This window comes from Canis lupus, chromosome 34 (assembly GCF_011100685.1).
Source record: "Canis lupus familiaris isolate Mischka breed German Shepherd chromosome 34, alternate assembly UU_Cfam_GSD_1.0, whole genome shotgun sequence".
Lineage (NCBI taxonomy): Eukaryota > Metazoa > Chordata > Mammalia > Carnivora > Canidae > Canis > Canis lupus.
The window spans coordinates 16,194,100-16,208,639 of record NC_049255.1 but is presented as its reverse complement, the minus strand read 5'-3'; the positions used below and the strand labels follow the sequence as shown (position 1 = coordinate 16,208,639).

Sequence of the window (14,540 nt, the reverse complement as noted above, 5' to 3'; positions counted from 1 at the left end):
TTTATACAGAGAATTCATCAGAACTCATTAGCCTATTATGGTATCAGTTCTTCATTAAAAAGTTCTTCCAAGTTGAGCAAAATCTGAGCTCTCTCAAACTTGCTTCAGACTATTTACTTCTGGCTAACTCTGACCTTTGGAGCAAACCAGAAAAAAAAAATAATCCATTTCTCTCATTATTATTAGGATTAGTATATAATTTTATTATTAGGATCTTTCATTTCTAGATTCATTCAAGAAAGTTATATCAAAAGCTTAAAATACATAACTACATCTTTAGGAGATGTATACTCTATTGTCATTTTGTCCTTTTACAATACATGAAACGCCTCTAAATGGGCCCACACGGTATTTCTAACCCTGCACATAGCATTGTTAGAATCGAGTATCCTCTTACTCTCCCCTTCCTTTTTACAATTTATAACCGGCACACATAAGAGCTTCAGAATAAATCGCTTCAGTTTAGCTATGCTGTAGCTCCTGGATATGGTCCAACAGTGGATGAACACACAAGCCTGTGGGAAGGGACAAGTGATTCAGAAAGAGGCAAGGTGAAAGAAAAGTAATGAGTGGTGGAGATTTTGGTGACCTGGAATGCATTTGCCTGAGAAGGGGAGACCACTGTGCAACTTACACCCCCAGAGGAAGAGAGTTTAAGCTGTAAATGCTCAGATTTTTCAGAGAAGCTAGAATTTTTCATATGACATTTCCTGAGATGTAAATGAAAGTATCTAAGTTAAATTTAAAGCAATAAGGACAAAGAAGACACATTTGAGCTGCCAGCATAGGGCGGGTGTTTTATGTTTTCTTTCTTAAGGTATGAAGTCAGGCTTGATGTTTGTAAATTTGTTGTTGAATCTTAATTTTTTTCTAGATCAGTACTCACCTTTTGCATCCAGCAGTGGAAGAAGACTGAATATCTTTTACACCAGAAACATAACCCTGAGGGATGGTAAAAACAGTAAGTAATGTTTTATTCAAAGAGGAGCATGCTTCATAGAAATACATCACATTCACCTGGAAAAAAAGGATACACCCCAGCCACAGATCAGTCAATTACATTTTTAAGCTCCCTAGCCTAACCATTGGAAGGAATACTAGGATTGATTGGCTCAGGTGGTTTAATTAGTGGTATTTTTCTCCTTTTTCCTTTCTATATTTTGTAAATACTTGAAAAATGACTAATGAAAATATGTCATAAAATATATACAGCAAAATGAAATATGCCAAGATGTAAGGTTACCATTGGAGAGTGGGATTTGAGGCGATTTGTGTCACACACACCCCCCAGTTGTCTTTGTACTTTCTTTGCTTTGCAGTTTTTCTTCAGCAAGAATGTACTACTTTTAAGTGAGAAAATCAATATCCAAAGCTACTCTAGGGTGAAGGATTACCCACTACTCAGGTAGTGTTTCAGGTAGAAGTGGGTTACTAAGGAGCTATGATTTATTAAGTGCCTGATCACATGTAAATTTTTATCTTCACTATAATAGAGGCACCTGGGTGGCTCAGACCGTTAGGTGTCTGCCTTTGGCTCAGGTCATGATCTCAGGGTCCTGGGATCGAGCCCCATGTCCATTGGGCTCCTTGCTCCCTCTCCTTCTGTACCCACTCGTGCTTTCTATCTCTCAAATGAATAAATAAAATCTTTAAAAAAAAATATCTTCACTATAATTGAATGAGGTATAGTCTCCACCATACCCATGTATGGCCGATGAAACTGAGGCAGAGAAGTAAAGTAACTTACTCAAGGTTAGGGACATTGACATCTAGACTTTCTGACCTTGACTTCTGTGCTATTTTTACTCTTCCAGTGGAAGATTGATTTTTGACTGCAAACTAATTTGAGTAGGTTGAGGGTGGGACTGATTTATTGTAATTGAAGCCAGGAGAGGCTAACATCAAAAAAATTTAAATTTTTTATAAATTTGTGGCTGGAATAATGTACCAGAGGGATCAGAATCCCTTGATAGCAGTATCCCTTCTACTGCGGGACAGGTTGCATGGGAAGCCAGATGGGTGCCGAGCCAGATCTGGGAGGACTGGATAACCTTGAATGTGAGGGGTCATTGAACTGTGAAAGCTCCATTATAAAAATATGCCTACCAGGTAGAACAGAATTTTCCTGCTAGCTCATGGCAGCACCCTCCTCCTCAGGCAGAGTAAGATCTTGATCTCAACTCTCTGTAGACATGCATTCAGTTTTTAGCAAATTCCTTTTTCACAGAAGTTGTTTGGAAAAAAAAAAAAAAAAAAAAAGAAGTTGTTTGGTATACAGATATTACAGAAAAAATATTTTGAGATATTTTTTTCATCCTGAATCTGGATGGTCATTACCTTTAATGTATTGAGTACATGGGAAAAAAGTTTGCAAGCATCCCTTACAGAGTAGCATTCTGCAAATGTTTAACCTATCCATTTTATGCCAGTATGTCTGTTCATTTCATTCCTAAAAAATAGCCCCTCCAAAATCAGGGATTATTTTACTCAAGACTCCTATATACTTAATATAAGTAGCAGTAGCAGTAAAGTTTCAGTGGCCTCTTCAACCTAAATTAAACAGAAAAATCACACGTGTGATTAAAATTCTAGTGAGCCAACTGTGTTATTTGGTATGGATCTTCACTAAGGCACTTAGCAGTGTTTTGAACTATGCTGCATTTGTTGGAAATTTTTAAAATTTTTAATTAAAAAACAAATACATTATTGAAAACCAGCATGGCTGCTCTTCACAACATCCTTTTGGTAGTCTTTTTCAACAGTAACCTAGGCCTGAATATAATAGTTTCCAGAAATGTTCTGTTGGTTCTCTAATAAATGCTAATTAACAGTACCCGTGATTGAATAAGTGAGTACACCAAATGGGAAGTCTTAAGGGCCCCGAAGCATTTATGAATCTAAAGTAGAGCCAACTCTTAATGATCTCAGTGAGAATGATCAAATATTTTAAGTATTTAAGACTTGAAAAATATTCTTACTTTGTTACTAGTGGCCATGCTTCACAAAACCCTAACCTACCTTCAATAATACGAATAATAGCTAAGATTTATTGAGTGTTTTGTATATGCCAGATATTAAGTGCTTTCCATGGATTATTTAACTACCATTTTCAGAACAGTTCAATGAAATTGGTGTTACTATTAGTGTCAACTTTATAAATTGGGAACCAAAGCTTAGAGAGATTAATTTCTTAAAGTCATACCAAAAGTAATTGGTAGAGCCAGAATTCAAACCCACACTCCAGGGTGTATGTCTTTATCTAATACTGCACCATGCCACACTTCCATATCTTATTAAGTATATAAGAGAATAGGGTGTGTGGCTGGTTCAGTTGGTAGAGCATGCAACTTGATCTTGGTCGGGGTTGTGAGTTCAAGACCCATGTTGGGTGTAGAGCTTATTTAAAAGTAATTAATTTTAAAAGTAGAGATAAGAGGATAAGTTCTCTTGTGGAGGTCTAGAGGCAACTAGGGGATGGAGGAGGAACATGTTCATACCCTGTGACACATGAAAGAGTTTATTCTCTTTGATGCAATTGTAAATGGGATTGTTTTCTTTATTTCCCTCTCTACTATTTCATTATTAGTGAATAGAAATGCAACAGATTTTTGTGTATTGATTTTTGCATCCTGCAACTTTACTGAATTTACTTATTAGATCTAATGTTTTTTTGGTAGAGTCTTAAGGATTTTCTATGGATAGTATATTATCTGCAAATAATGACTGTTTTTCTGTATCAATTGAACACTTTTTATTTATTTATTTTCTTGTCTCATTGTTCTGGCTAAGACTTCCAGTACTATGTTGAATAAAAGTGCTGAGAGCAGACATTCTTGTCTTGTTCTTGACTTTTAGTGGGAAGACTTTCAGCTTTTTATTATTGAGTATGATGTTAGCTGTGGGTTATCGAGAGTTGAATGGATAAAGAAGACGTATATATACAATGGAATATTACTCAGCCATAAGAAAGAACGAAATCTTGCCACTTGTGACAACATAGATGGACCTACATGGTATTATGCTAAGTGAAATGAACCAGAGAAACACAAATATCATACAATTTCACTTATATATGAAATCTAAAAAACAAAACAAGTGAATAAACAAATAGTAACAACAGAGAGAAACAGACTCATAAATATAGAGAACAAACTAGTGGTTGCGGAAGGAGAGAGGGGCAGTGGATGAAATGGTGAAGGGGATTAATAGGTACGAACTTCCAGTTATAAAACAAGTAAGCCACTGGAATGAAAAGTACAACATAGAGAATATAGTCAATAATATTGTAATACACGTACAGTAAGCATTTTGTAGTGTATATAATTGCTGATTTCACTATGTTGTATACCTGAAACTAATTTAATATTATATGTCAACTATAATTCTAATTTAAAAAAAATTTTTAAAGAATTTAGAGTTTTCCTGGCAGTGTGTTTACTATGATTCTTTTGGCATTCACGTTGGCTAAATACTTGCCATATTTCATGAATCAAAAAAAAACCCTAATCTGGTATAATTGGATGCATTTTCTCTTAAGAAGGGCTAAAAGATATTGGCAAGATATAGTGTGGAGAAGTTCATTTGTAGGTTCATTACAAAGTTTTTGAAAAAATAAATGTTATGAGTAATGTGAAAAAGAGGAAAAAAAAGATGTCTTCTCTCTTAAGGAATTTACCATCTAGCAAAAGAGAAGTAGGTATGTTGGGAAGATAGGCAGTGTGGTAGTTAATAACACAGACCCTGAGGCTGCCTGGGTACTGAAATCAGTGAGGTATCCGACTCTTGGTTGGGGCTGAGGCCCTGAGGCTCCTGAGGGTAGTGGGATTGAGCCCTGCATCAGGCTCTTCGCTCAGTGTGGAGTCTACTTGGACTCTCTCTCTCTCTCTCTCTCTCTGCTCCTCCCCACCATGCTCTCACCCTGTCTCTCTCTCTCTAATATAAATAAATAAGTCTTTAAAAAAACAACATGCAGACCTGGGGTTAGAATGTTAAGGGTTTGAGTTTTGGCCCTTGTGTTGTCTATGATCCTTGAGCAAGACACACACTCTCTCTAAGCATCAAGTGTCCTCAGCCATAAATGGGAGTGATAGTGGTTACTACTTTCTTGGGTTGTTGTGGATATTAAATGAGACAGCACATAGAAAGTTTGTTGTGGGGATGCCTGGGTGGCTCAGTGGTTGAGCATCTGCCTTCAGCCCAGGGCATGATCCCAGGGCCCTGGGATCGAGTCCAGCATCAGGCTCCCTTAAGGGAGTTACCCAGGCCTGCGGCCTCCAGCCTGAATCAGGAGTGAGCGATGCAAATGAAAGGACAAACTGAATAGGACAGGTACGGAAGAATTTGGCAGCTTTGTAGTGACCATCGCACGTGGAAAGTGAAGGAGAAGGTGAGAATGACAGGCTTTAAGCCCGGATGACCAGGAAAACTATAATGCCAGCCACGGAGCTCCTGGGGCAGGAGGAATGCAGGCAGAGCGGAGAGATGATTTATTGGACCCACCATGTTCACTTTAAGGTGCCGATAGAGCATCCAGCTGGGAATGACTAATCAGAGTTCTGGAGAAGGAAGGTCAGGGCTGGAAATAGATTTGAGCTGGCAGCATCAAAATGGTGGTTAAAGTATCAGGAGTTGATGAGATGACTTTGGTCTGCATTCTCTGTACCACTTGATTCAAGAAAACTTGATTTCTAACTCTTAGGAAGGTCTTTCCCCCCAATCCCCATCTCCTAGGAAAGTCTTTAACCACTTCTGTGTTCACAGAATACTATGAAATATATTGTATATTATATTTGTATGATCTGTTACAGTTTACAAAGCACTTTTATATTTATTAACTCATTGTTACATTCTCATAATGGCAGACCTGGGTCTTAAACTAGAGTTTCTCTCTCCCAATTCATTATATTTCCACTTTAACACTGCAATTTTTCTTGTTGAAGAAAAAAATACCTAAAATATTCTACAACATTAAAAGAGCTAAAACTCCATTTAAAAAAATGTTTAATTCCAGTGTAGTTAACATACTGTGGTTTTTTGTTTTGTTTTTTAAAGATTTTATTTATTTGGGAGAGAGCAAGAGTGAGAGTGAAAGAGAGAGCAGAGGGAGAGGGAAAAGCAGGTTCTCTGCTGAGCAGGAAGCCCAATGCGGGGCTCTATCCCAGGACCTCAAGATCAGGATCCTAGCTGAAGGCAGATGCTTAACCAACTGAGCCACCAGGTGCCCCATTAGTTTCAGGTATACCATATAGAGATCCAGCAATTCTGTACATTAGTCAGCACTCATCGAGACAAGTGTACTCTTACTCCCCTTTACTTGTTTCACCCATCCTCCACCCACCGTCCTTCTGGTAACCACCAGTTTCTTCTCTATAGTTAAGAGACTGCTAAAACTTCATTTTTTAAAAAAGAAAACTTTGATATTCATCTTTATTGGAAACTGCCTCTAGATTTAAAAAAATTTTTTTTATCTTTATTGGGAATTAAAAAATGTTGATATTCCTAACAGCTGGTTTTCTTTTAGGTTGAAAGCGATGTATAGAATGTCAGTTATTGAATAAATGGATGTCTTCTAATTTTTCTTCAATTTTTCCCCGCTTTTCTGTAAAGATGTAGCCATAGCTGTAACATATAATCATGATGGGTCATATAGCATGCAGGTAAGCCTTACTGGTTTTGTTCTACAGTTTATAGCTAAATCTGATCTCTCATACCAGGAGGGTCTCTTTTCACACTCTGATTTTTCCGAAGCCAGTGACCACTATGACTATAGTTAGAAGGATGTCATGTGCTTTTATTTGAGACCAATTTGGGGAAATTACCCCCTCTGTAGTTTCTGATTGTCTCCTCAATTTGGCTATAGTTCCCTTAAGCATGAAAACTTGGTTTAAGAAAAAGAAATAATAATAGCTTTGAATCAGACGCCTGACAAGTCTCTAAAGTATGTGCATGTATTTACATCTAAAGCAGCCGTTCTCAAACTTTTTGGTTTAAAAATCCATGTACAGGGATCCCTGGGTGGCGCAGTGGTTTGGCGCCTGCCTTTGGCCCAGGGCGCGATCCTGGAGACCCGGGATCGAATCCCACGTCGGGCTCCCGGTGCATGGAGCCTGCTTCTCCCTCTGCCTGTGTCTCTGCCTCTCTCTCTCTCTCTCTGTGACTATCATAAATAAATAAAAATTAAAAAAATAATAATAAAATAAAATATTTAAAAAAAATAAATAAATAAAAAATAAAAATCCATGTACACCCTTAAAAATGAAGACTCCCCAAAGAGCTTTGTGTTTATGTTAATTACATGTTCTAATATTTACCATTCAGAAGATTAAACTGAGCGTACTTTTTATTTCTGGTATTTTTCATGTATATTTTAAAAATTATATGTAAAATTTATCACATTAAACATTTTGGAATGTAAAGACATTCAATACATTCATCACATCATTTTACAAGCATGGCCACCATCTATCTCCTCTTTCTTCCTCTTGCAAAATTGACACTGTGAACCCCCATTAAATAGTAACACTCCACCTGCCCTCTCTACCTCCTCCCTCACCCCCAGCCCTTAATAACCACCATTCTGTGTCTATGAATTTGACTAAGTACCTCATAGGAATGAAATCATTCAACATTTGTCCTTTTGTGATTGGCTGTTTCACTTAGCAGGTCTTTAAGGTTCTTCTGTATTGTAGCATGTGTCCATATTTCCTTCCTTTTTGAAGTGGAATGCTATTCCACTGCCCCTATATACCACGCTTTGTCTTTTCACTTACCTCTTGATGGAGACTTGGGTTGCTTCCACCTTTTGCCTATTGTGGATAATACTTCTATGTACCTGGCAGACAGATACCTCTTTGAGACCCTATTTTTAATCCTTTTAGGTATATACCCATAAATAGAATTGCTGGATCATATGTTCTTGTTCTATTTTTAATTTTATAAGGAACTACCATACTGTTTTCCGCAGTGGCTGCCCCATTTTACGTTCCTATCAACAGTGCATGAGGGTTCCCTTTTCTCTGTATCCTCGCCAACATTGATTTTCTGTTTCTTTTTCTTTTTTATAATAGCCAACCTAATGGGTATGAGGTGTTATCTCACTGTGGTTTTGATTTGCGTTTCCCTAATGAATAATGATGTTGAGCGTTGTTTCATATGCTAATGATCCATTTGTATAACTTCTTTGGAGAAATGTCTATTTGAGTTCTTTGCCTCTTTTTAAAATTAGGTTGGTTTTTTTTTAATGTTGAATTGTAGGATAAACTGAGAAAACTTAAAACCTAATATTACCCAGGCACATGTTCCATTAGCTGTTAGGATAACATTATTACATGTCCTGCAGTCTCTAGAAAATCCCACTGTATATTCGTGAGAGAATGAGGGTAAAAAAGACAAATAACATTAGTATTATTATGAGAAGTGATTTGACTTTGTGGATCTGAAAAGGGTTTTGGGGACCCCAGGGGATCTGCAGGTCATACTTTGAGAATCTCTAGTTAAAATGATTATGTAGTCCTCAAATAAAAAAAGTCCATTACACTGGCAAAATGAAGTGCTTAAAGGGATTTAGGAAAAAAAAAGAGTGCGAATTCAACCAAATTCCTATCTAGTAAGGTATAAATTCAGAGAGCAGAATAAATCATTTTTAATATGAGCCAAGAGACTTTAAATCCTGCAAAATGAATTGATCGAGGACATACTTGGGATCTGCCAATGCCATGAGATAACCATTTTGTTTCACTGAGATTTGGAAAAACTGGGAAGTCTACCTATTTTAGGATATGGGAGTTGTAATTTATATTGGTATCTCTGGCTTGGGGACCCTTTCTTATTCCCTTGGTAAAGTCAACTACAGATTTATTCTAATCTGTTCTTTGAACTACATTCACAACTTTAGGATGCGCTTGTGTAAACCTTTAAACAAAACTGTTCCCAATCTAACCTTTATGTCCTGAGAATTTCACAAACATTCAAATGGCTGTTTTAGTAGGTTACAGAGCCCAGTAAATGTCATATTTAACTTAGGATACATGAGAACCAGCATATAAATACTGCAGTCTAACCTGGTTCACCTTAGCCTCTGTAAAATATTTGAAAAGAATAGCCACGGGACTTTGACAATAACCTTGTGGGAATTGAAATGAAAAATAGAGAAGATTTAAATGAATTTCCTGTGTGTAAAGGAATTTTTTTCCTTGGGTGTATATGTGAGAAAACATTTTTTAAAACAGAAAGGTTTCATGTCCCTTTGTCAGCTTCCTTGAAAGATCAAGTGTGAAATCTGTTCTTTGGCATTCTCTCTTACAGTTAGAAAACTGTGGCCAATCTCCAGCTATTTTATCTTCTTAAACTCAAAACTGAAACCCATAAATTTTATCTGCATGTTGGGGAGATAAAAGATACACATCTAATTATGTGGTTCTGGCTTTTTTCATTTCTGACATTGGCATAGTAAAACCAAATTTGACATCAGGTACTCAGAAATGAATATCAGCATGTAATAATAGTCAACTGAATTTTAATAATTTTGCTAAATTTGACTTGTATTTTTATTTCATGTTTTTATTGTTATTCTTAAATGAACATTTTAGCATTATGGTGCTATAGATAAGTTACCTGTTTTTTTTTCTTAATTACCTTACTGCTGTATTTATCTAGAGTACTTTATTTATGAATCTTAGAGGGAAACTTCCTACATGGCTTTTAAAAAAAGATATTTAAAAAAAAGATATTTCACCTGTTACCTTTTGAAACTATTAATGGTAAACAGTTGATTCTGATTTTATTAATCCTGTAGTTATTTATTTATTTTAAGGATCTTATTTTTCTGTGTGTGGTTTTTTTTTGTTTTGCTTTTGTTTTGTTTTGTTTTGTTTTTTAGATTGAAGACAAAACTTTCCAAGTCCTTGGTGATCTTTGTAATGAGGGAGACTGCACTTACCTGAAATGTTCTGTTAATGGAGTTGCTAGTAAAACTAAGCTAATTATCCTGGAAAACACTATTTACCTATTTTCCATGGTAATGTCTCTCTCTTTTTATAATAACATCATTGAGGTTTTGGAGAAAATTGCTTGACCCAGAAGCATCCCACTGAAACATTAGAAAGATCTTATTGCCTTCCATCACTGCTGTGACCTTTCTTCTGTGTTCTCCTCTTCACTCTCTTTCTTTGCCACATTCCTGCCTTCCCTTGTTCTTTTGTATACTCCTCACTGATAAACACATATATATTTTCATCCTTTAATTCTGAAGCATGTCCTCACACTCTTGCCCAAGAGTAACTCACTGCCCAGTGGGCAATACTTTCTGAGGGATTTGATGCCTGAATACTTGCCCAACCACCATCCTCCTGGTGCTTAGGATTCTGGGGATTTGGGAGGAGGTGACCATTGAGAGAAGAGTCCAGGGACCCAATATTTCTTGTGGGGAAGATGGGCAGTAGGAAGGTAGTGGGGGGTAATGGTGGTGTCTTGGCAGTCAAAGGATGGTTGATAATCAGCCGTGGCACAGATTTAGGTAGGAGCATGTCTCCTGACCCATTGTTCTCAGTTTGGAGCCTGCTGCCTGATGAGCCCATAGTTTCTGCATGGGCAGAAAATGATTATCAAATACACTGTGGCCTCTTCAGAGTTTTCTCACATTTGAGAACCATCTTACTGATCATAGTCCTTTGTGATGAGATGCCTTTAGTATTCCAGTAATTCAACTACTTACTATATACAGAGTCAAGGATGATCTCAATTCATAAGGCATTTCTTTCATTAGTTACTCTGCTATAACTGTATGGTGGTGGAGGCAGTATGGTGGAATGGTGACAAGTAGGAGTTCTGGAATGTGAATCTGCTTTGGTTCAAATCCTGCCTCTACCCCTGGGCAGCTGTGTGACCTAGGGCAAGTCAAACTCTCTGGCTTTAGTTCCCCCATCTCTATACAGGAAAAATAATAGTAACTACCTACCTCACAAGTTTGTTGTGATGATTGACCACATATGTATAACACTTAAGAATAGTTCCTGGCTTAGGCTAAGCACTTTATAGTGGGGATGCTGCTCAAAATGGCTTTCAAAAAAAAAAAAAAAAAATGGCTTTCAGACAGTGGCTATCTTTTATCAACAGTTATATACATTAATTCCTCTACCCCTGTGAGGCATGATGCCATCACTCCTTTATAATAGGATACCAAGACTGAAAGGGGGTTAGTAATTTGCTTCAGGTTGCAAAGATAGATTAGAAAGAACTCTGGTATTAAAGATAACTAATAATTTAACAAAAAATTTGAAAATAATTATTACTTTAAGCATATGAATAAAGCTACAGTGATTTGACTTGATTTCATTTCCAGTTTGTTTTCTATTTATAGGAAGGAAGTGCTCAGATTGACATTCCACCCCCCAAATACTTGTCTTCGATGAGCTCAGGTGGAACTCAGGGAGGTACCATAGCTCCTATGACTGGTACCATTGAAAAGGTAATCACGTGAATGTATGTAGAATGGTGTTCATTAAGGCCCAGTAAATGGCATATACATCATTTTTCCCTCTCCAAATCTTTCTCCTTGGAAATCATCCTATTCAAGAAAACAAGAGACTGAGGGACCTGGCTGGCTCAGTCAATAGAGCAAGTGTCTCAGAGTTTTAAATTCGAGCCCCATGCTGTGTGCAGAGATTACTTAAAAATAAAATCTTAATAAGAACAAAGGAAAAGAAGAAGCAAACAACTGTATGATAGATTCAAGTTCTGTGTTCAGTCTTCAATGAAAATACCCACTTACCTAATTTATGATACTATTATTTTTGAAAGTGGGAATTTCCATCAAAGTACAAATAATCTTAAATTTGTCTTTTTGGGATTAAAATTCACCAAACATTATCCAAAAATGCTGCTGTTTTTTTTTTTTATTTTAAACTTCAAAGCAAACAATTTATCATGAAATAATATTTTTTCTAATGTACAGAATTGCATGTGTGTTAAGATAAAATTTGAAAGGCTGGTACTGTTGAAGAGCGAGATTTGGTGTTGAACGCTATATATATTCAGAGTTAAGATCCATACTGAAATAACTTCAAGTGGTGGTGGATCAGTAGACTCCTTTTTATAAACTTGAATATAGTAGAGTCCCTTTAAATGCATTTAAGTCATAAAAATTCAACTCTATATCCTTAGTACCCGAAAAGGAGAAGAAGAAAAGAACCATTTAAGTAGTGAAAGTGATGACACCCACTGTTCGCTTCTGCAGATGTTTGCCCAGAGGGAGTATGAGCTTAGAGACTTGAATCGCTCAGTCTCTGTTCCCATGGACATTCCATAATGTGGACATCCCTGCACATCTATGGGGAAAAGATGCACATGTTCCCTGCAGCTGCCCCCTAAATCATTGATTTCATCAAACACTACCAGCATTGGGTGGTTTGGAGGCTTTGAGAAGCATTTCTCATTTTTCACACTTTGGGCTCTACACATTGACTTTGGAACCTAACTCCACTGTTTCCAAAAACTGCTTTATAACCATATTAACCAAGAAGACAGACATGGGATATATGAGTTCATTTATACATGTAAAATGGAAAATAGAGATTTTTTTTTCCCCAGGGTTGCCAGTATGTTTAATTCTTTCACATGAAGATAGTCTATGCATTTACTTATTATTTATTTGCTCCTCAAAACTTGGAGCACTGTCCTACACTACTTATGAAATCTAGAAAACCAGGCATGACCCTCTACCCTGCCTATGGCATTAAAGTATTTGGTTCTTCCTTGGCGGTGGTATGGCTTGTCTGTACTTTCATGAAAACGCAAAAGGATTTCAAGATAGATAAAGCATATTCATCTGATTCAAGGGAAACTAGATGGTTTGGAGATGGAGGTAAGAAGCTAAGCAATGCCCCCCGCTGATGAGAGGGCCAACAATGCCAGATTGACCTGTAGGTCTCTGATTTGCACCCATACACCTATTTTTTGGCAGATAAGGCAGCCACATGGCTCCATACTTCTGCTGTGTACATTCATACACCAACTCTGTGGACCATGAGGGACTCTGTGCTTTTAAATATTAACCTGTCACTCTTAATCTCTAGGTATTTGTGAAAGTTGGAGACAAAGTAAAAGCTGGAGATTCTCTAATGGTTATGATTGCCATGAAAATGGAGGTAATGAAATCACAAGTTCACTTGTCAATTAAACTTTGGGAACTTTCAGACCTAATTGTTTTTTTGCCTTATTTTGTAAGTTAATATCATTTTAAATACTAAGAACCACAGATTGATGAAGCATTAACTACAGGAAATAAAACCAAACCATCCTTCTTTTAAATATGTTTTCATTTTAATTTTGTGAAACTGTACCTGTCAATTCTGATTCTGAAATTAAAGAAATTATCAGTAGCTTAAATTCAGTCACCCAACTGATTGTTAACTGTTGGTATTTTCTAAGGCCAAACATGGGATGCCAAGCATCATTATCAAGGTAAAAACCTCGGTCAAACTAGATGAGCTGTTTAGGTTTTTAGATGGTGGGAAATTGTAGGCCAGTAGTTCTTAGCCTATGCCACATATCACAATCATCTGATGGGGAAAGCTTTTCAAAACTACTTTCCTAGACTAGTTGAATTGGATCTCCTGGGGTAGGACCCGAGGGTCAGTAGTTTTTGACAGCTTCTCAAGTGAGATTCTAGTTTCAAGTGAAACTTGTCGCGAATTACCAGTTAAGCCAGAGTTTCCCAGTCAGTGATCTTGAATGTGTTACAGGTACGTCAAAATAGTAACCCCCCCACCCCAGCCCCAAAGGACACCATAAAAATATTATTTTCTCTGGGTGCTGTGGTATAAAAAAGCTTGAGAAACATCAGTAACAATTGGCTTTATTATTCACTTTTCATCTCTCTTGCCTTAGTATGCGCTCAGTCTTCAGGAGTATTGCAATCATTGTCCTGTCTTGTGTCCTTGCAGCATGCCATAAAGGCTCCAAAGGATGGCACGATCAAGAAAGTGTTCTACAAAGAAGGTTCTCAGGCCAACAGACATGCTCCTTTAATCGAATTTGAGGAAGAGGAGTCTGACAAAAGAAAAACAGAATAAACTCCATCAAAGAAATGTCCAGTTAAGCAGTATCTTAAATACAGTATCTCTACACCAAAAAGAGAAAGTGCCTTCCTGCTTTTCTCAGAGTCTAATAAACAGCAGTTTTACTAAATGATTGTATGGCTAGGCTAAAACACATTTTTGTCTTTGAGGATCATGTACTGGGGTCAAACACAATAAATTATCTCAAAATATTTCATACTAATAAATTGAATTATACTTTTTTATTGGAAGCTAATATAGGGATCCCTGGGTGGCGCAGCGGTTTGGCACCTGCCTTTGGCCCAGGGCGCGATCCTGGAGACCCGGGATCAAGTCCTACGTCGGGCTCCCGGTGCATGGAGCCTCTTCTCCCTCTGCCTGTGTCTCTGCCTCTCTCTCTCTCCCTCTGTGACTATCATAAATAAATAAAAAAATTAAAAAAAAAGAAGCTAATATAGTTTGTTTCTGCCTCAAATTTTATACACT

General features: G+C 37.1%; 1 protein-coding gene across 3 annotated transcripts in view; it reads left to right on the top strand.

The window, feature by feature from the left end:
• MCCC1 (methylcrotonoyl-CoA carboxylase 1) overlaps positions 1 to 14,296 on the top strand; it is a 61,927-nt gene extending 47,631 nt beyond the window's left edge. For all 3 annotated transcript variants that reach the window (XM_038583483.1, XM_038583484.1, XM_038583485.1), the window contains 6 exons: positions 875 to 961; positions 6,607 to 6,656; positions 9,878 to 10,015; positions 11,357 to 11,464; positions 13,071 to 13,142; positions 13,941 to 14,296. In XM_038583483.1, the coding sequence (XP_038439411.1) occupies positions 875 to 961; positions 6,607 to 6,656; positions 9,878 to 10,015; positions 11,357 to 11,464; positions 13,071 to 13,142; positions 13,941 to 14,069 (584 nt within the window). In that variant the 3' untranslated portion in view covers positions 14,070 to 14,296. The remainder of the gene's footprint in view (positions 1 to 874; positions 962 to 6,606; positions 6,657 to 9,877; positions 10,016 to 11,356; positions 11,465 to 13,070; positions 13,143 to 13,940) is intronic.
• The last annotated feature ends 244 nt before the right edge of the window (positions 14,297 to 14,540 follow it).